The 20,857-nt window shown below is 39.0% G+C and overlaps 1 protein-coding gene across 1 annotated transcript in view; it reads right to left on the reverse strand.

The window, feature by feature from the left end:
• Positions 1 to 1,835: 1,835 nt before the first annotated feature.
• The window catches only part of JAG1 (jagged canonical Notch ligand 1), a 75,652-nt gene continuing 56,630 nt past the window's right edge, over positions 1,836 to 20,857 (reverse strand). Inside the window, exons 12-26 of the mRNA XM_077485902.1 lie at positions 20,195 to 20,368; positions 19,560 to 19,710; positions 18,116 to 18,280; positions 17,414 to 17,527; positions 16,253 to 16,366; positions 16,049 to 16,162; positions 14,756 to 14,872; positions 14,316 to 14,343; positions 12,638 to 12,723; positions 8,962 to 9,075; positions 8,231 to 8,340; positions 6,475 to 6,714; positions 5,275 to 5,406; positions 4,598 to 4,745; positions 1,836 to 3,528 (exon numbers count right to left, since the gene is read on the reverse strand). Of these exons, the coding sequence (XP_077342028.1) occupies positions 3,071 to 3,528; positions 4,598 to 4,745; positions 5,275 to 5,406; positions 6,475 to 6,714; positions 8,231 to 8,340; positions 8,962 to 9,075; positions 12,638 to 12,723; positions 14,316 to 14,343; positions 14,756 to 14,872; positions 16,049 to 16,162; positions 16,253 to 16,366; positions 17,414 to 17,527; positions 18,116 to 18,280; positions 19,560 to 19,710; positions 20,195 to 20,368 (2,265 nt within the window). The 3' untranslated portion in view covers positions 1,836 to 3,070. The remainder of the gene's footprint in view (positions 3,529 to 4,597; positions 4,746 to 5,274; positions 5,407 to 6,474; positions 6,715 to 8,230; positions 8,341 to 8,961; positions 9,076 to 12,637; positions 12,724 to 14,315; positions 14,344 to 14,755; positions 14,873 to 16,048; positions 16,163 to 16,252; positions 16,367 to 17,413; positions 17,528 to 18,115; positions 18,281 to 19,559; positions 19,711 to 20,194; positions 20,369 to 20,857) is intronic.

Here is a 20,857-nt window from a genome sequence, read left to right on the forward strand (position 1 = left end):
ACACAGGTGATTTTAATCTCACAATAGTACAAATAAAATAGGTTATGAATAATTGCAACATTTACATCCTAAAATTTGAGGGGTCATTTACACTTATCCTGCCTGTGCTTTAATGTACATTGTGTTAAAGCAGCCCGTTATGGATATATTGCCAATGCACCACAAAGGAAAAAAAACAAACCTCATGACCCCTTTTTCCCCACTGCAGTATGTTGGCTGCTACTGTACAGTCCACTGAAGTACCACTTCAAACAAACCACACAGATGCTTGTTGCACTTTACACATTGCAAAAGCCTAAATGGGCCCTCATACCCAAGCTACTCAGGCCATTTTTAATAACTCTGTCACCTAAAGACTATTGACTGATCAAGGATGAAGCAACGGACTCCTTATACTGCAAGCTACACAGCATTGTGTGATATTTTAGACAATTGGAGTACCTTACACCAAAAGGCAGCCCTTTGTTTCACCATTTACAGATCAATCGTTATTTGGCCAATTTTTCAGGTTACTTGTGCCTTAACGTAAACCAGTCATTAAATAAATACTTAGGCCACTGATGCCGATATCCTAGCAATAGTTGATTGGCTGACTCCCAGTACTTTACTGACCAGGCACAAATGAGGCAAGGTAGACCTTCTCTGCATACTTGTTCTAGGCCAGTGATTCAAAGAACAGAAGCAAGGGGGTCACCATGACAGCTAGGCATCTAGTACTTTCAGAAGAAACCAGTAATGGCCTAAAAAATTTCTCATGATGGGTTTCCATAATTGAGAACATGCAGGAATTTGGAAACTGCATTATCCTCCCTGAACAAAATGTCCTCCCCATCTCTTCCAGACATGAATAATAGAGGCCATCACTCATGAGATAACCCAGCAAGTGTACCTCTGAGATCAATCTTGTAAGGCAAAATCTTAGCAATCACCTAAAACTTGTAACAGTAAAGAGTAATTATTGCTTTCAAGGGTTTGTATTTTTAATCAGAATAGAAATCTTATGTAGCCCCACCTTTTCCCTCAGTGGTTTGTAATTGCCTTCTAGTCACCACGGTTGAGACAGCCAAACACTTTGTGAGAAAGATTTGCACATTTTTATCTGGCGGCAAAAAGGAAAAAAAAAATAAAAAAATCTGCATCTTGGTGGTGAAATGCTCTAAAGTGCAGGAACTCATGCAACTGTTGTACTTGTTGATGCTTTGTTTTTTGTTTTTTTTGATGCAACTTGAAGTACCTTTTGTCAGATGACTACCATAATGTAGGCGACTCAGTATTTCTCTGCAATGACAAAGGATTAATCCACTTTAAGGCAGTAGGTAGAACCTGATAAAGCATTGGTATAGTCAGGAACTATAGTCCTCTCAATGTCCCATTTAGTTGCGGTTTCCCAAAAAGTCTCCGGTTGAGTGTGAGATTTCCAAGAACTGGCAGAAGGATATGCATAGTAAGGAGTTTCACAAAGGTGTGGCCCAGAAATGTAAACTGGAAAGATTGGTCTAATGGTGGTACAGAGGTGAGTAGCAATTTCCTTCCATCAATTGGCTGTTAGTGGAATTGTTATTTTCCAATGCCTTGGTCTGTAGGTAGGCATTGTGAAAATTATGAAAAAAAAAAACCCAAAAAAAAAAACCAACAGTGGTCTCTGGACTTCTACTGTTCAAGTATTTAACAACTAGCTAAACAGTATACTTCCTAGTATCAGTAGATTAAAAAAAAAAAAAAAAAAAAAACAGGAAAAAAAAAATATCTACAAAGTGGTCCTTTACTACATTTCCAAGTTTAAGAAAGAAAAATATATAATAAATCAGATTTTACAAAAACCAAGGATTGCGGAGTTAACTTCACACTAATTGACTTTTTTAATTATTTTTTTTTCTTTTTTACATGCACTCTCACAATTCTTGTACATGAAATAGCTCAACATGTTCCCTTGAACTGCCTTGTAGCAGAATACCTGCCAGTCACAGCGATATATATTTTTTTATTTTTGATTTTTTTTTATATCAAAGCCAAAGCAGCAAAGTTCTAAACTTGTTGTTCTAAATTCTACCTCTGAAAACGGTTTCAGGTTGAATTTACAAAAAGGTTTTTTTTTTTTAAGTGATACTATATAAAGTTGTTTAACATTTGACATTGTACAAAAAACAGCATCAAGGCAAGTGCGCCCCTCCTATTTTCTCTTTTTTTTAAAAATAAAACTATTCTTGAACACCGTAAATTTTGGCATACAGTTAACATGTAACAAGAAAAAAAAAAAAAAAAATTGAAAAAAAAAAAAAAAATTAAGCCACAAGCTTACAAAAGCTATCAAAAACCTTCAACTCTAAACAAATACATATAAATAAAAAGGAATGATATTTAAGGCTCTTGATTATTAAGTTAATAAATCAAATATACACAGTGATTAATAAAAAAAGGAATTATTTACAGGTCTATACAAAAAATGTCTACATGACAATTCTTCATTTTACCATCAACAGCTGACAGTTTCGCCCACCCCTCCCCTCCCCCATTCCAAACACAAAATACAATAAAAAAAATAAATAATAAATTTTTATGATAGTTGCTGTGGTTCTGAGCTACAAAGGCACTTTCAAATACAGAACTAGTTGTAAATTGCTATAAAAACAAATATACAAAATAAAAAAATATACATAATAAATATAAATAAAAATGGAATTATTCTAAAGACTGAATAATTATGGTCACCTGTTGAAAATGTGGAGGAGGAAAATAAAAATAAAAAAAAATAAAAACGAAGAGCTAGCAAACTGGAAAGGCGATGCAGTTATCTTCTGGAGGGTCTCCATTGATGTTTTAACTGTGGCTGAATTTACATTAGGGCACTTTCGACTAGTTTTGCATAGATGTGAAATGCAGCACTTGGCATTCCAGCCAACCACAGCAACTATCTTTGCCAGTGTAAGCCAGCTTGTCAAAACTTAAATTAACATAGGGATTCTAAGTAAATAATAGCCTCAGACTCAAATATTACACAACAGTTTAAGAACTAGAGACTCCCGAGCCCTTAACAGCAAACACCAGCTCTGCATGGCAGCGCCTCCGTCCGCTATACAATGTACTCCATCCGGTTTAAACTCTGTGCTGTTTCTAAGTCTCTGTTGTCCTGTTTATTTGTCCAGTTTGGTTGTTTTGTGGGAGTGCTAATAGGTGGCTTTTCATCCCTGTCTACCAGCGTGTAGGCTGGCTGCTTGACGTATCTGCTTTTCTGCTGGTGCTTGTCCATGTCGTCTTCTTCCACTTCTGAGTTGTGTGTCCTTATTTTTGCAATTTTGGAATTTTTGTTTTCGTAGTCTTTAATGGGGACGCTGTTTGCGGCGTGTTTTTCAATAGGGTTTTTGATCTGGTTGAGCTGTTCCCGCACGTTGTTTGTGGTGTTGTCCTCTGTGGCCACGTGGCTTTGGCTGGTGTGCTTTCTCCGTTTCCTTATACACCAGTAAAACGCGGTTACCAGGCAACAAATCCAGGCCACAGTCAGTATGGAGCTCAGTAAGGGTACAAGGAAATCTGAAAAAAAAAGCAGAGAAACAGCAATTAGGATTCATGGAGATAGAGCTTGAGCTAGATCTCAAGTCAACAACTGATATGGCATCATAGATTGGTAGTTTGATACACCATTTGTATCCCCCCCCCCAATGTTCCCTTCTACAGCCGATACCACCAACTGGGATACCTTCCAGATATATACAGTATAGTTACAACAATAAAGCTTTGCACATACCAATTATTGATCTATATATTTGTATACCCTTGTGCTACAGTGATACTTAAAGTGGAACTAAACCTTCCCATCATTTTCAGCCAAGGAAGTGGACATCTTTGCTGGTTTGATCTGCAAATTCCCATGGTGCTGCACATGATCAGTTATGTTGAAAGAACAAGCAACTGACAGTTTAGAATTCCCAGCATGCCGAGACTTTTTTGAAACCATTAAATAGATGGGTTTAGTTCCACTTTAAGCCAAAATAAGTATGCCTACTATGCCCTTATACTGCGGTTATAAGAATGGGCTATACTATCAATAATAAATACTTAACTACAGCCAAAGTTATTTTGATTGGAAGACCTGTCAAGGTCATATGGTTTGTGTCAGTTGCCCCACTGGGAGATTTTCCTCCAAACTGTGTCCCCTGTCACAAGGCCAAGTAGTAAGGGGAAGACCCTCAAACTAAAGCAGCCCAGAGGATTTAATTTTCTCTCCTACCATCCCTGGTGGAAGGAAACAAAAAATCGCTTGATTCCCCCATCGATATAGCCAGTGTTGATATGGGAATGCCTCCCGCAGCGCTATTGTGTTTCTGCTGGTAGAGGGGCATGGAGAGCCTTCCCGGCCGGCAGAATGCAATGATTACTGCTAGCATCTATAGCTGGTTTTACCAAAGTCGATCAAGGGATCAACTTGAGCACAATCAGCCTGCCCATACACAGATTCAAACTTGGCTGGTCCCTGCTGAACTGGCCACACATCCTGTGTGTCACCTGTTATAAGGGGAGCATTTGAATGCAGATTGTTTCAACTCCTACCCAATCTTTCCAAAACTAAAAATGTTACGCTTGTGAAGGCTACAAAGCTCACCTGTTCTGTTCTTGCTCTGAGTCTGTACTCGGACTTCTGCCACTGATGCGATGAAAGTGTTATTTCCATCTCGTTTGCTCACAAGGTCAATTATTTTTTCAATGATTTCTTGAACAGGATTCCTGCCATCTCGGTTTTCATCAGCAGACTGAAAGAAAAACAAATTCTGATTAATATAAATGCTTCAATATCCAATTCCCTAATCTACCAATGGCTCAGGCCTTGCATTCTATCCATATCTACACCATTCAGATCCATCACACACTCCCAATACCGTTGCCATGTATCAGAATCAGTCGTACATTGATTGTAAATAACTGCACTTATCTTAGGGATGCTTGCCAAGCAATCTTCTACAGTTCATATGACTGGCTTGAAATGTAAAATACCCTGTTGTCTATATTCCTAAATTTTACTTCATAAAAACTAAGTGGAAAAAATAAGCCTATAGGACCCTCCTTTGAGTGCTACAGTATTCTAATCACTTGGTTACTGGGTATGTTCATTCAACGTTTCAAAAGTTTTATGCAATGGATCAATCCACCTAATTATCTCCCGATTTTTATTCTGTACAGAGCTAAAATATCGTGGAAGCAACTGTCCAGGAACCAATAAAAGGTTTATATTTCCAGCTTATGGTATGTGCATGTTCTCCCCACTGTGTGAACTGTACTTACTATAGTCACATGGATCTCATTGTTTGCTAAAGGAGATGGCTCGCAGGTGATGTAGATGGAATATTCAGCAGAAGCATTCTTCAAGATGTTCAGATTCCTCAGTTCATTGCAAATGCTCTCTGTAGTGAGGCCCTGATTACACAAAAGGCAAATTAGGTTTTACTTTTAGAAACAAACAGTCTCAAAACAATACTACCCCAATGCATCAGAAAAACGTACCCAAAGCTGATATTTATTGGGCTTCATTTATTTAACGCAAAGAAAAGGCAATCAGAAGTTGTGCGAGCTTTAGCCAACAAAAAAACGAATTCTGCACAAAACTGCCCACTGGCTTCTTGACCGCCTACTTTGTGTTTTGCGCCATGGAAGCAAGTGGAGCTTAGAACGTGTCTGCATTTTCACAATGAAGCTCCAAAATAAATAAATACAAGAAGTGCGAGTTAGCCCAAACACTGATATTTAATTTACTGGGCTGTATTCTTTGGTCTTTCATGGGCTCCAGTTGTAAGCTCTGACCTGCCATAGCTTTGTTCTGGTCTACCATAGAGTCACACATGCTGCATGGCCATAAAAAAAAATTAAAAATAAAATGTTGGGACTCTAAGGCAATGAGTAGGTGCTCTATTGAAAACTCAAGAAAATTTACTGTCACAAGATCCCATCACACCATCTCCATCAGAACCTACAAGCTTTTGGAGCACTCTGTAGCCCGAATGCCCAATTGGCATGTCATACATTACAGTATGTGACCAGGCCAACTTAAAGTAAGGCAGGCATTATTCAATTTTCTCTTTCCTGCAACCACAGATTGAAGGAAAGAAAATCGCATGCCCCCCCCCCCCCCCCCCCCAATCAACAGTCAGAGTTGATGCAGGAATCTCTCCTGCGGAGCTATAGTATTCAGACAGCGGGAGGTTTCCTAGCTGCCAGAAGGCAATGATCACTGCCAGCAGCTATAGCTGCCAGCATTGAGCAAACATAAAACCCGACAGGCTGGTTATATGGAAGTTGATCAATAGACTGACTTCCATACAACCAGCCTAGCCCCATTCATGGATTGACATTTGTCCCGTTCAGCAGGAACCATCTGAATTTCGATCCATGTATGGCTGGTTCAAGTATGTAGCCAAATGCAAACTAGCTTATTTAACAAGATTAAAACAGTACTCCTCCAAAAGCTTCAAGTCCATCTTCACTCACCGGTGACATCATCTCTTTGTTGAAGGTGAAAGTGATGTTTGCGCAACTGTTGTCTTGATAACTGGCATTAGCGTTACATTTTGTCTTCAATGGAGGCTGATTGGATGGCCAGCATTCACCCGCTCCAGTGCAGGGAGGAACGAAGCAGTGGTTGTCTTTAATAGGAACACAAGACTGTCCAGGAGGGCATTCATTGCGACTTTTATGGTTTAAGTCACAGCGTTGCGGGCCACACCACACCTACAAATTAAACAAAAGTCTGTAACTGAAAGCCCACCATGCTATACTTTTTTCTTTTTACGGTCAAGAGACATTTAATTGAGTTTATAAGAAGCCACAATGCTAGAATATAGGTTGCTTTCTATTTAAAAGCTGCTTATAAACATTCACTGAAGTCTGTGCAAATGTCTGCTACTTGAAATATTTGGCAACGTATTTACAGTGGCTACAGCTGAACGCCAACCTTTGTTCTGTGCTGTCATCAGCCTGGCTGGGGAGGGGCTACCTGTAACGCATTACTAGCAGGAAGTTACCCGAGAGTAGGAAAATCTTTGCACTACAAAATTTACTTTCTAAACCATAATAACTTTAAGCTCCTGCTATTTTTTTTCCCCCAAATTTCATTGTGCTGAAAGTTACATTGTGGATGAAGATATTAAACTTGAACATTTACAATTTTGAAATTAAAATGAATAATCAATTGAGAATTTTTAATTTTATTTTTATTTATTATTTATTTTTTGACACTGCTCAGATTGCACTAAACCTCTTTAGAACACTGCCACAGGCAGGGTTTTTTTTCAGTGGGAACATAGTTCCAGCACTGAATGACTTTTATAACAAGGTGTGCTGGAGGGTCCATTGATACTGCCTGATGAGGGATCTTTTGTCGCTGGTGGGGATCCATTTTTGTGTGTGGGTCTATTGTTGCTGGCAAGGGTGTCTTATGTTGCTTGGGGGGGGTCAATTGTTTCTGGGAGGAATCTACTGTTAAGGGAGAGGTCTATTGAAGCTGGCTGCTGGGAGATCTGTTGTTGCTGGGGTGGTATTTTGTTGCTGGGGGTGTCTAATGTTGTGTTGGGGGTGCATCAAATTCCATTCAAATTACTTAGTAGCACAAAAGGATACTTGGTTCTGTAGTCTCTAAAAGGCACAGTACAGTGAGGCGGGTAGGGGATGGAACCAAGGGACAGTGCTCAGAGGTGGGTAGGTGGCAGAGATGAAGGGTGACAGAGGGAGGGGTTCCTGCACCTATTCTGGAGAAAAAAAAAAAAAAAAAAAAAAAAAAAAAAAAAAGCCCTGGCACCGGGTAATGGCATTCAATTAATCAATAAAAGCACTGACGATTGCAGTAACCTTAAGCAGCCAGGTGTTTATGTCAAATCTGTGTATGGTGGATTGGTTGCTACAGATAGCTGCAGTTTACTTTAGTAAGCCTGTAAATATACAGCCCACTAGTTGTTTCACGTGGTGATCGGTCACACAGTAAAGTCTTGGAACAGCTTGCATGGAAAGTCAGGTACAGCATAAAAGATAGCATACTGTTCCTATACAATCAGAAGTGTGCACAAGCATGACGTGTGCCGCCTTATCATCCTGTACGCATCCTGTCCTTAAATAGTGATGACAGCCCTTTTCTGTACAATGGCTGAATTTGAAAGCAAAACACTTAATCATTTTAGACTGTGCTCGAAACTGGTTAGGCTTTCAAGGATCTTGCTCTTCACGCTGTTTGACATTAAAATAAGGAGCTTACCTTGGAGCAGGCAACCTTTCCATTGAGACATTGACAGGCGTTGCAGTCATCATCCCATTTGGCTCCATCTGGTGTAGAATGTCCGTTAATTAGACAAGGCTTTCCTGTAACTGCATAAAAATAGTAGTGTGAGATTAGGCCTTTAGATCAAGAACTAGCAAAAATTTTCTGGGACAAGACATTTGTCACTTTCAGGTAAACCCTGCTGGTACAAGTCATTGATTACAGAACAATGGTGCTTTAAAAAGTGCTGTAAACTTCAGACATGAAATATGAACTAGGCATAACCTTCTATAGTGTGTACTTGTCTCAATCCAGAGCACTAAATGTCATTTTTTATCTGCTGCTTTATACCTCTACTAGAAGCATGAGTCACTTCTGACAAGTTTTCCCAAGGGATTCCGTTAATTAGCAGGGATTCCCTTCCTGTTTGGCTATGTGATAGGAAGTGAAGGGAAGTGAAGGGAAAATCGCCGAAATGGGACAGATACTTTTTTTTGCTGGCAGGGTTTATAACTCTCCTGGCTCTATTCAAAAAAAAAAAAAAAAAAAAAGTTTTGCCTATAGTTCTACAAAAAGGCAGAGACAATATTTAGACTACCAGGTATCAACTATCTCAAGGTCAGAGCAAATGCTTCAACTGTTTCAGGACTAGATATTCACATTAGAATGAACACAGAATTTGAACAGCTGTTATGAATGCTTTAATGACAAGTTGCAGCTGGCAGTACCTTCTTGACACTTTGGACCACTATGGCCAGGTGGACAGATGCAACGGTAGCTGTTAATTTCATCTACACATGTCGCTCCATAAGGACACGGTGAGGACTGGCACTCATTAATATCTAAGTAGTAAAAGACAAAAACAATGGTAAATGCAATGTCAGATCAAATTAGGAATTCCAAAACATTTTTCTTTTCACAGGGCCTATAAAAAAAAAAAAAAAAAAAAAAAAAAAAAAGGGAAAAAAGGGCCCAACTCTATCCAGCTGCCACTGGCCATCAGCCACTTATTAGACAAGCATGCTGGAAAAGATGCCTAGTTCATTATCACATTATTGTGTTGTTGGTCATGTGGTACATCTATATTAAATAACCTTTGTAACAGGTAATATGAGAGAAAACTGACTCAAAGAAAACAAGGAATGGAATGCACATATTCGACATTTAGGGGCAAAACCAATACCTATATAAACCATAATTAAAACAAGGAAATTCTGTGGTTGGCCATAGCACTCATAATCCTCATCGCAGTTTTAGTCGCAGACTGACAACTGGAAGTGGATTGGTTGTATGGGCAACAAGAAATCTTTCCTAAAGTATTTTTGATACACCAGTCACTAATCCATAGAAAGACTAGATGCAAATGATCCGTGTGTCTTATAACAGTTCTTTTAAAAGCAGAAGCTCAGATTTACGACAACATAAGAGAAGAGAGCAGTGCAAATCTCAAATGATTACCCATCTTGTTTCATTTTAGATGCAGTTTTTTTAAAGTGTCCCTTATGACCAGCAAGCAGAGCAAAGATGGTACTTATTACCATGGGGTAACAGAATGCACATCGGTTTAAAGTTATAGGATTAAGACTATAAATGAAAATATAAACACACCATTTCAGGGGTACAAGACTTCAAAAGCCTTGCAAAAAAAAAAAAAAAACAACACACATCCATTTTACTGCCCTATAAGCCCGATTATCCAGACATGCGTATAACCTATTTAGTACTTTTGCTGCAAAAATCTAACCCAACTGTCCCATCAACATGGCAGTGCTCCCGTCAAGCTGGTCACAGAGTTAACCTTTAAGGGTGCCAATGCCGTATTTCAAAGCAACCAACCCAGATTAATCTTGTACTGATCTAACTTCTGGTGTCCGTACACCAATTTTTTTTTTATCTTGTTGAATTTGTTTATTAAAGTTTAACAAAATGACATAGATATGTTACTTTCCAGTACTGCATTTGAACTTATCTGTGTACAATAAAAGAATAAAGCTTCACAACATAACTGAAAATAGCCTATATTGCATAGCCTGTTCTAGGGTTAGTGATGGAAAGAACATTTTCTAGCATGATCAATAGAGGCTGGAACCAAACGTGGATAATAAAAGGTATAACAAAGCCTGAGACAAGTAATGAGTTACAACTTAATATTCAGAGCGATAAGGGAAGATCACTGTTCTAAGGCATATAGGAGCTTATGTCTAGGATTTTAAAAAACCAAAAAAACTATAGGATTTAATTTCCTCAATCAATATCTTCTGGTAGATCTAATCAATCTAGAGTTGACAACCCAATCAATATGTCTCACACACGAGGAAGTCCATTTCAATTCATAGTTAAAATACGATCATAAGTTATTGATTTGCATCTGTCTCCACTATGTGCTTTTATGATCAGATTGGGTTTTTGATCAGATAACATCAGTTCATGAATACAAACAATTGTATAGCCATAACTTCCCTCCCAATCAGCCACAAAGTCAATCGGATGGGATAGAAACACCGATCACTTTGCATCAATTGGCAGCATACAGACACCTTGTTAATGAATACAATCAGATCACAAACCCACATAGTGGAAACAGATGCAAACCAACAACATGTGATCGTATTTTAACTATGAATTGAAATTTACTGTGTGTGACATATTGATTGAATGGGTTGTCAACTCTAGATTGATTAGATCTACCAGAAGACATTGATAGGAAATTAAATCTATAATTTTTCAAAACATGTATGTGGCACCATTATTGATCGATGCTACCTCACTTCGCTCCTCACACTCCTTATGAATAAAGCTATACCTGTCCATTTGTATATACCAAAATTATTTTTATTCAGACTGCCATTGTAAAATGAAAATTTATGGCAATAGAATGAGTTCATAGGTTGAAAACAGATTATACAAAAGCAATCTGTATGATGCATTAGTAAGGGTTTTGAAATGCTACGGGTTTCCACTGTGGGACTCCCTTTAAGATGGAGCTAAAAGGGGCCACGGGGTCCTTTAACCATTTAACTACAAATCTGGTGTCGTATATAAGAGTTTAAAAACAGTGTGTGTATAAATTGATTATATATATATATATAATCACATAAGTACACTGTAGCCAACATGTTCACTGAATGTTAAATAGATATGTATCTCAATTTCTAGTCAATTAAGCTTTACGCCGAGCAATGGCCCGTCACCCTCAAACTTTCACCAACTTTCCCTTAGAAACCCAATCTCTTCCTATGTGTAAACACAGGAAAGCTTCCATTCTTGGAAGAGCCAGCAGTGAGCATGCAGCCCTTGGCCTTTCACATCCAGTATGCGAGGAGGAGAGATGGAGCCATCCATATGCCAGCTAGACCCCACTTGGCTGCCAGCCAAATCCAAGCAGGCCTATTCATGAGTGTGTGTGAGAAAGGTTCCCAGCTGTATTATCACTAGTATGGCTTTCTACATGGAATCTGGTGTGAAATCTACAGCGTTAACATTTATGACAGAACACCATTTCAAAATGAAGGGACTGGAGAATACCACTTTAGACGGAAATTACAGTTTAGATCTTCCCATGGTATAATTACGCAAAATCTATTGCCGTGATTTAATGGCCTGGTTTTATACAGCAGACAGGAACAGTTGTCATTTTTTTCACCAAAACCCACAGAAGCGAACACTAAAATCAAAAGGGATTATACAATATTTATGATACAGCACTTCACGTAGGAGTGTGAGAACTGTCTGTAGGGATCAGCGCAACAAGTCAGCCTTTTTTTATTGTCTAACTGGGATGAGAAACATGAAAAGGAAAATAATTTGATAGGCTGCTATAGGCAACATACAATTTTCTCTTTAAACTTTCACACATTAGACCAACTGACATAAATGGTCTTTAAAAATCAAAGTCTAAACGACAAACTGGTGCAGTCGAAAACAAGCCCGTTGATACAGGCCCCAACAATATTTAACCCCGCTGAAGTCTGGGAACATTCTGAGGTGTTGCCTTCTAGACATCGGGCTGGTAATGGTCAATTTTCTATAGATGAAGGCTACTTAATCTTATGAGGATCTGTCACCCCCTACACCAGTGTTCTCAACTCCTGTCCTGAGGATCCACCAACAGGTCAGGTTTGCAAGATAACTGTTGAGAACCACTGCCCTACACAGAAGTAGAATTCTGTGAACTACAATTTCTTATAAAAGAGCTTTTTCAACTCCAGGTACCAACTAAGCCCAGTTCCTGGGAAGAGTTAATCAATGTGGTCTTCAATTAAAAAAAAAAAAAAAAAAAACACTTTGTGAGACCAGAGTGCATGAAACACAATAGCAGGGAGAATTCCATTAAACCAACATTTTCACCGTTAGCAACAAACATTTGTGTGTGAGATTTTGTCAATATGCAACAGCAACACTTACTAATTCTACAGTCTGGACCAGCAAATCCGGGTGCACATTCGCATCGATACCAGTTGTCCCCATCGACACATGTTCCACTGTTGTAGCTGGGAAAAAAAAAAAAATCATTTAGAAAACATTTCAAAACAAAAACAGTTACATGATTTTAAACTGCAACTTGCATTTTTCCCTTTAACAATTAATAGTGTTTTCGGAATGTGAAAAAAAAAAAAAAAAAAAAAAAAATGAAAAATGTAAGAATGTGACAAGATAATTGGCACCCATTACAGAAATTGTTAGACTGCCTGTATAGCAGTTCATGCTTGTCTGGCTATAAAATAACAGTCGTTGCACATCTACAAATTAAAATATTAAAAAGAATGCCAACAGCAGGAATGAAGGTTCTGCACAGGGCATTCGAATACATCCTTTAAAGTGGAAGTAAACCCTCTGATCATTTTCAATTGAAGTTGCCATCTCGGCCTCCATTTAATCTTCAACTGCCATGACGTTGCACATGTAATCAATTATGACATCAACCATTGAAACGTTTGACAGTTTGGTTGAGAGCACAGCCAATGTGACAGTTACATTTCCAGCACAAGCCAGGTATGCAATGCTTTTCTGAAACTTAAATCAATGGGTTTACTTCCGCTTTAAACTCACTGAAGCTCTTACATGAACATCGGTACCATTTGCTAAATAAACTTCTAAATGTGTATTTAGTAAAATATAAAATGTGTAATTCATAGTAACCTATAACAGAATCACTTAAGTACAACTGACTGCTGAAATCTGAAAATGCTGGTCTCTATTGTCAACCCCAGGTGATTCTGTGTACAGTTATTACAAGGATTAACCTATTCAAAACAATTTTTACAACATGACATTAGGTGGTTTCTTGGACATAAAGGGAGATTCCCCATCACAGGACAGTGTAAGTTCTATCCCCTCCTACAGTGCCACCATTACAAATCCAAGCAATGGGACCCCAGTCCACTTGTTTGGGCATATCAACCTGGAGGAGGCCCTAGACTGTTCTAGAATTCCTTCCATTCACGATTTTAAATTGCAATACTTCTGAACATGTCCTCTGGCCTCAGGGATAAAATATTTTAAGACACCTTATTAAGCCGAGGCAGCTCTCGTTAATCTAATTGTGTCTATGTCTACGCAGTTTAGCCCCCGGTTTTTTTTTTTATTCCAAACGTGGCAGCTTTTACTCTCTCTACAGAGAAAGAAAATACATAAACTAAGCTGGAAACCCGGAGTGCGGAGATTGTACATCTGATGCCAGCACCTGCTTGCATCCACAGAAATCTGAAATATCACTTTCGGCTATACTTGGCCTTTAAAGGGAACTTTTTAAAGCAAAGGAAGGTACCCTTATGGTCTTTGAGTGTGCAAGCGCCATAGGTGTCACCTTTAAGTCTATTCAATTACTACATCTGCCACAGACCAGGGAGAGAGAAAAAAAATAAATAAAAAAGTATACAGCCAATCAAGCATGAGGATACTCTATACATGTTCCCGATTAGTGAAGGATAAAGATGTAGTTTGCATGTCAGCATTTGAAGTGGCCTGGCAAGTTCCTTCCTTAAAGCACCTATGACACTCATCACCTCCAATCATCATCCAGATGTACAATGACCCAAAAATATCTTAATAGTATTTGTGGCAGTGGGTTTGTTTTACTTACCATGGATGTGGGTTGCAGTCGTTGGTATCTGCAAACACAAATCAGAAGCACAAATTAAAATGATACAGGGTCTGTGGATTGTAATTAAAATCAAACTGCATACATAAAACTGCAAACACAGGAAGACCTCTTGTATAAAGGAAGGGGGGCAGACTGGATGAAAGTGAGGGGAAGCAGGCGTGCTGTTGGCTGAGAATGCAGGAAAACATGGGGGCAACATCTGTCTCTAGTTATCTCATCCAAAACTTTCTCATGACCAGGTTCAGCCTCTGTTACTTAATGTTATAGCAAAACATGATTCAGGTGATGCTGAAGTCCATATCAAATGCTTCCAAAGTCTGCTTTCAATTTAAAAAGGTACAGGGGGTGGCAGGATGAGCTAATTGTCTAGCTGTGGACTGTTTTCCCCCTTCCAGCAAAATCTCAGTAAGCAGACTTACTCTGAAAGCATGTTGGGCCTTCCCAGCCTTCTTTGCAGACGCAAGTGAAAGAGTCCCCGCGGACAACACAAGTTCCACCGTTGAAGCAAGGACTTGGCAAACAGCTGCTGTTTCTTGCTATGAGGAATACAATATAAAGAAAGCATGAGAGCTGAGAGGGGAACGGGTCAGTCAGAAAAGAAAACAGCCTAGTTCTATTCCCAATATAGTACTCCTGTAATGAAGTCCTTGCTTTTAATATAACACAACCCAAGGATGCATTTAACATAAGTTAGAGAACCACTATCAATATCCTATTAAGAAACAAAATTACAATACAAACACACACACTGAACAAAGGACTTAATCTATTTCAGCATGTTATCAGTTTTGGGTGGAGATCACTGGTGGAAATTTCCAAACCATTAAGTTTTGCAAGGCTGAATTTTATTTTTTTTGATACCCACTTAGGAAGGGATGACCCCAAGTGCTCATGTACACTTGAAAATGAGGGGATGGCAAAACAGGCTTTTTTGGGAGGAGGTAGGGGAAAGATATCAGAACTTCACTTTCTGAGCCAACATTGACTATTTTTAATCCTCATGCTGCTAGCATTGGTAAATAGATAGGAAGGAATATTAAGTTTACTTTTTATTGCTTTTTTTTTTATTTGGTCAGTTACTTCTTGGCTTCCAAGCCTAGGCAAGTTATGTCATACATCCCAAGAGTCTTTAGGAAGGGAGGATGGGTTTTTTCAGCTAAGCACACGCTCTTGCATGTGTACCTGAGCTAAGGGCAGTTATATTCCAGTAAGTAAATGCTAAATGTATCATCTGCCCTTACTCAAGATGGCCACAACCAGAAAGACTAGGTGTAAAGCATGGAGACCTGGATGGACAGCCGAGTTTGCTTGGGGTATTACAAATGAATTAAATAGTTTTTGGGTGCTCAGATGCAGTGTAGTTCCACTTTAAGCACTGCTGCTAATGTAAGCCTAGCCTTTACTCTCCCACCACCAGGGATTCATTCAGGCCCCCCCCCCCCCCCAAAATTTCTGTGTGAGCTTTGACTTTCAGAAAGAAAACAAAAAAACTAAAAATTGCAACGTTACGCAACCTCCCCATGACAGTACTCATCCCTGGTCACTGAGATGCCAAGTGCTAAAAAGGTGGGATTTTTTTTTTCACTTTAAGATATTTACTAAAAAAAAAAAAAAATCTGGGATAATATGAATAAAAAAAAGGAGCACCAAATTAAGGGAAAAGAAAATCTCTAATTAGGGACATTTAAGAAGCCTTAACTACAGACACTTACCAATGTTACAAGTGGTGCCTTCCCATCCAGGAGAACACATGCACTTAAATGTATCCCCCTGGTCATAGCAGGTGCCCCCATTGTTGCAGGTGTTCTCATCGCACTGGCTGTCCTCTGCAAGAACCAGAATATGGTTATCGGGATGAGCACTCAACACAAAGTTTTAGCTCCAGTAACAAAACACACACACACACACACACTTACGGGAGTGGCAGGTCTTTCCTTTCCACCCATTCTTGCATTCACAGTAGAAATCATTAACCAAGTCCCGACAAGTACCTCCATTTTGGCAAGAATTTTTACTGCAGTTATTTATGTCTAAAACAACAGCAACAAAACACGGCACATGGTGAGATACAAAACATGAAGACTGCCGACATCAGCATCACAGCAAGTAAATCTATAAGCAAAATATATTTATAATTTTTTTTATATTATGACAAATGCTACAGCCTTTTACAGAGAGCATCAGAACAAACCCTTTAAAGAATGTCCCTTCCACAGTAAAGCTGGCCAAACATAACTCAGATTCTAACCAGTTTAGCCAGAATTAAAGTAATTTATGGCTCTGCCAGGACCGCTCTTTTGTTCAATTGACTTTTGGCAAAGGAGCAAAATCTGAAATTTGTTGGCTAAACATCGCCTATATTCAACCAGCCACAGGCACTGTTTGGGTATTCTGACAGCCAGTGGTGCCAGCTGTCAGAATAGAATATCCAGCAGCAGGATTGGTCCATGTGCACTGTTGGCATGGAAAGAGGAATCTGATTTTTTGTTTTATCCACTGGCAGAACAAAAGAAATCTATACATGTATGTAGGATTGATTTTGAGGGGGAAGGCAATAACTCAAAACAATGGAGAACATACATGTCTAAGCACTGCCAGAGCATTTGTGCTAAACATAGTGCTGCTATGCAAAGTACAGGGTGCCAACAGTCAAGTCATCCCTGATGGTAATATTTTCTTTTATTACAGGTACTTCTATAGAGTGTCAATATGCGCAGCACTTTCCATATATATTTTGTACAGTCGCATCATTCATATAAAATGGATTATTCTTGAAAGCTGACTTATTACAAATGGCCCATACAACACTGTTCTTAAAGCATTAAGCTACAGGACTCCTAAAAAAAAAAAAAAAAAATAAAAAAAAAAAAAAGAGAAAAAAAAAAAAAAAAAAAAAAGGGAAATGTTCTGAATGGTCAGTTCAACCCAATATGCATTAAGCCTATTCATTGTATTTCGCATAAATGGTCATTTAACACCCATTGCATATTTTGGTAAATTTTGTAGTGCCAACTAATCAAAATCCTACTGTGGATTTACAGTATAACATCCCAATCCAAATAAGCAAATAAACTCACCTATTTCACAGTAGGTTCCCTCCCATCCTTCACTACAAATACACTTGAAGGAGTTCACCCCATCGATGCATGTTCCTCCATTCTTACATGGGCTGCTTTCACAGTCATTGATGTCTACAAGAACAAGTAGCTCAATTAGGCACAACACAGAATACACAAATCCACAAGAAACTGCTGCAGGCAACAAACAGTGGTAGGAACAATATAAAGAGGGGTATACAATAATAACTAATGACAAATCTGAAATCACCATCAGTCCCTGCCCTGAAGGAGCTTACAATCTAAGGTCTCTAACGCACATTCACAAACTAGGACCAGTTTACACAGGAGCCAATTAACATAGCAGGTGGTCTTTGGAGTGTGGAAGGAAAGTCACACAGGCACAGGGAGAATATGCAGACTCCAGGCAGGTGGTGTAGTTGTTGGGATTCAAACCAACGACTTACTACTGCCAGGCAGAAGTGCTAACCACTGTACTGGCAGCTAAAAAAAAAAAAAAAAAAAAAAAAAAAAAATAGGCGATACCAAGAGGCTGGCTAAAAGCATTGAGCATGTTGGTATGGTACTGTTTGCAATGAAAGGGTTACCTGGGTATGGTCGGGGACTTTGCCTAGGTAACTCATAAAAATCATGTGTTTCTTGTACTCTGCAATCACAAGGGTATACTTTGAAATGAGCGATTGAGACTGGTGGACCACTTACTTTCATGACAGTATGCGCCAGTGAAGCCCTTGTTGCACTCACAGGTGAATTTGCCTCCAGGTTGGCTCTTGCATTTCCCATGTGGTCCACACACATTGGAGGAAATGTACCTCACACCCTCCGGGGTATTGTTGGAAGCCACTGCAACTGTACAGCTGTCAATCACTGAAAGTGGGGAGAAGACCAGAAAAAAAAAATCCTTACATTTTTTTTTTTTTTAAATCTTAAAATAAATAAATCACACACAAAACAGATCATTTTCAAACTTGCAATTTTACTTTTAAAAAGGTTGACCACCCTTAAGCTAATTTTACTGAAGTCTTTCAGAAAACTGCCTACTTTGTTTAATACTCATATATGACTAGAAAGTTAATATAGACATTAAGTCTACAGCTAAATCATGTCAAGTATAACCAAAGGCAATTTTTTATTTTCTTTGTTCATTTTGGATAGGAGTGGAGAGGGATCAGAACCCTTGTCAGGTATTTATTGCTGTCTGTGCTCTCTGTTAAGGAGATTCCCCCTATGTGTCCTGATTATTGAAAGCAAAAGAAAAATCCCCCATTTTGGATTGTTCCCAGAAAATATTGGGGGGAACTTCCAATGGGAACACTAGTTCCGGTGACCGGGGGGGGGGCGCAAGGGTTTCCCTTAATTTGCAGAGATTCTCTCATTTCCCATTTTAGCTATGGAAAGAGTTATTAAATCTCACAGATTGAAAAACCGTCAGGGGCTATAACTTTCCCTTAATTTATCCAAAATAAAGTACTACTTTAAGGCAACATGCTCTAACCCACAGCAACCAATGTTCACTTATCACTGATCTGACCGCAGTAATCTGGTCGTAATTGATTTCTGCACACATTTCAATGCTTTGCTTACAGAAGCCCAGAATAACTCTTGAAACTAAATGGTCAACCAATATGCGGACATGCAATGAAAATGTAAAAAAGTGATTTGTGTTTTAAGAAATTGTAGGTAGTTTTTTTTTTCTACCGTTATCTGTACTAAAAAAATATGATTTCTAGGTCTTGTGATCAAACGTTTAATGCTCCTCATCAATGTCAAGCCGTGGAGGAGATGCTAAAAGTGGATAATCCCTTAATGTATCATTGTAAGATTATACGCGATTGTATAAGCAAGTAATTTTTTTACAATAAAGGTTTAAGTTTTGTTTATTTTTTTTAATCTTGCATCACATTTTTTTTCCCCTTACTTAAGCCCAAAATAACTTAAAATGCAGCACACACTTAATTGTCGCTGCTCGCTTGACCTCCGCTCCTCCACCAAAACCTTGCAAACCTTACTGCACACTAATCACTTAACTAGCTGGGCACAGCTGGATTTTATTATCACCCTGTGTGGTTCACCAGCGCTTTCACAGTCACTGCACCCATGAGTGTTTGCTGAGAGCCCAGCATGCGTCAAGCAGCGGCACACATACCTTCGCAGGGAGTAGTGCGGCAGTGATCTTTTAATTGTGAGCAGTTCTTTCCTTCGTAGTCCTCGGAGCAGTTACAGAAGTAATCGGTGGCGAGATTAAAGCACTGGGCTCCGTTCTGGCAAGGGTTGGGCTTGCAGTAATCTATGTCCAACTGTAAACGGAGGGGAAAGAAAAAGCAAAAAAACAAAGGTTTTATTATTACCCTATTCAGTGCTAAAGAGAGCAGAGACTCTGGAATCTGACCTTTTCATCTAGCTGCCTCCATTAATTTTACTTAAAGCAGAATGCACAGCTCTGCACTGCCTAGATCTAAGGAGACACATCCAGGATATAAAACAGTCACCAAAGGCCAGCGAGGAACATATAACCAAACTTTAAACACGAAAACATTTGTGATCTGTTTAACTTAATGGATTCGATTTCCCTGGCTCACCCTCCACCCCCCTTTTCCCAGACCAACACTTTATTGGCAGACAGCTGTAAGGAGTATGACTATATAGCAAGCTTCACTGAACAGAAGGTATTTGGTGTACAAATCATTAGAAAAAAAAAAAAAAGGAGGGAGGGAGGGGTATGGTGGGGGGGCCGTTGGTCTTAGAACAATCCAGGAAGGTTTGCATTTCACCAGTGCTCACCTGACAGAGGTTTCCAGAGAAACCAGCGGGACAGAGACATTGAAATCCATTGATTTCATCCTGGCAGTGACCCCCATTCATACAAGGGTTGCTGGCACATTCATTGACGTCTTTCTCACAGCGCTCCCCTGCATAGCCGGGCGGACAGATACAGCGAAAACCATTAACCAAGTCCTGCAGTTGACAAAAGTTGAAACAAAAGAAATGCTGTTTACTTAAAAACAACAATAATGTGTTTGGAAGAAGAACACAAGAAACAGCTGCTAAACCACAAAATATAACAAAGCCATGGTTTTCCCTCCATGAAATAAAAATAAAATAAAAAGGATAGATATAGATGTATACATACATACACATATACATACATATACACATATCATCTATCCACTCTAGTTTTTTTATATAGGAGGTCTCATAGGATACTTTAGTATAGTGAAAGATTAAGGTGGTGGTATCTGGTGAGCTCTTTAGCAGGATTCTTTTATTGCCATTCATTTCAGGGAAGCCTATCCCATCTCCATCTAAGAACTGTACCCGACCCAACTCCATCAGATCATCCACCCCTATCTATTGTCTTTTGTACCACCTCCCCTTCCCTTTAGATTGTAAGCGCCACAAGCAGGGTCCTCCCCATCCCTTCTGTATTGTAATTATACTGTTCCC

Source organism: Lithobates pipiens, unplaced genomic scaffold, assembly GCF_037356315.1.
Source record: "Lithobates pipiens isolate NorthernLeopardFrog02 unplaced genomic scaffold, aLitPip1_a1.2 Scaffold_18, whole genome shotgun sequence".
Taxonomy (NCBI): Eukaryota; Metazoa; Chordata; class Amphibia; order Anura; family Ranidae; genus Lithobates; species Lithobates pipiens.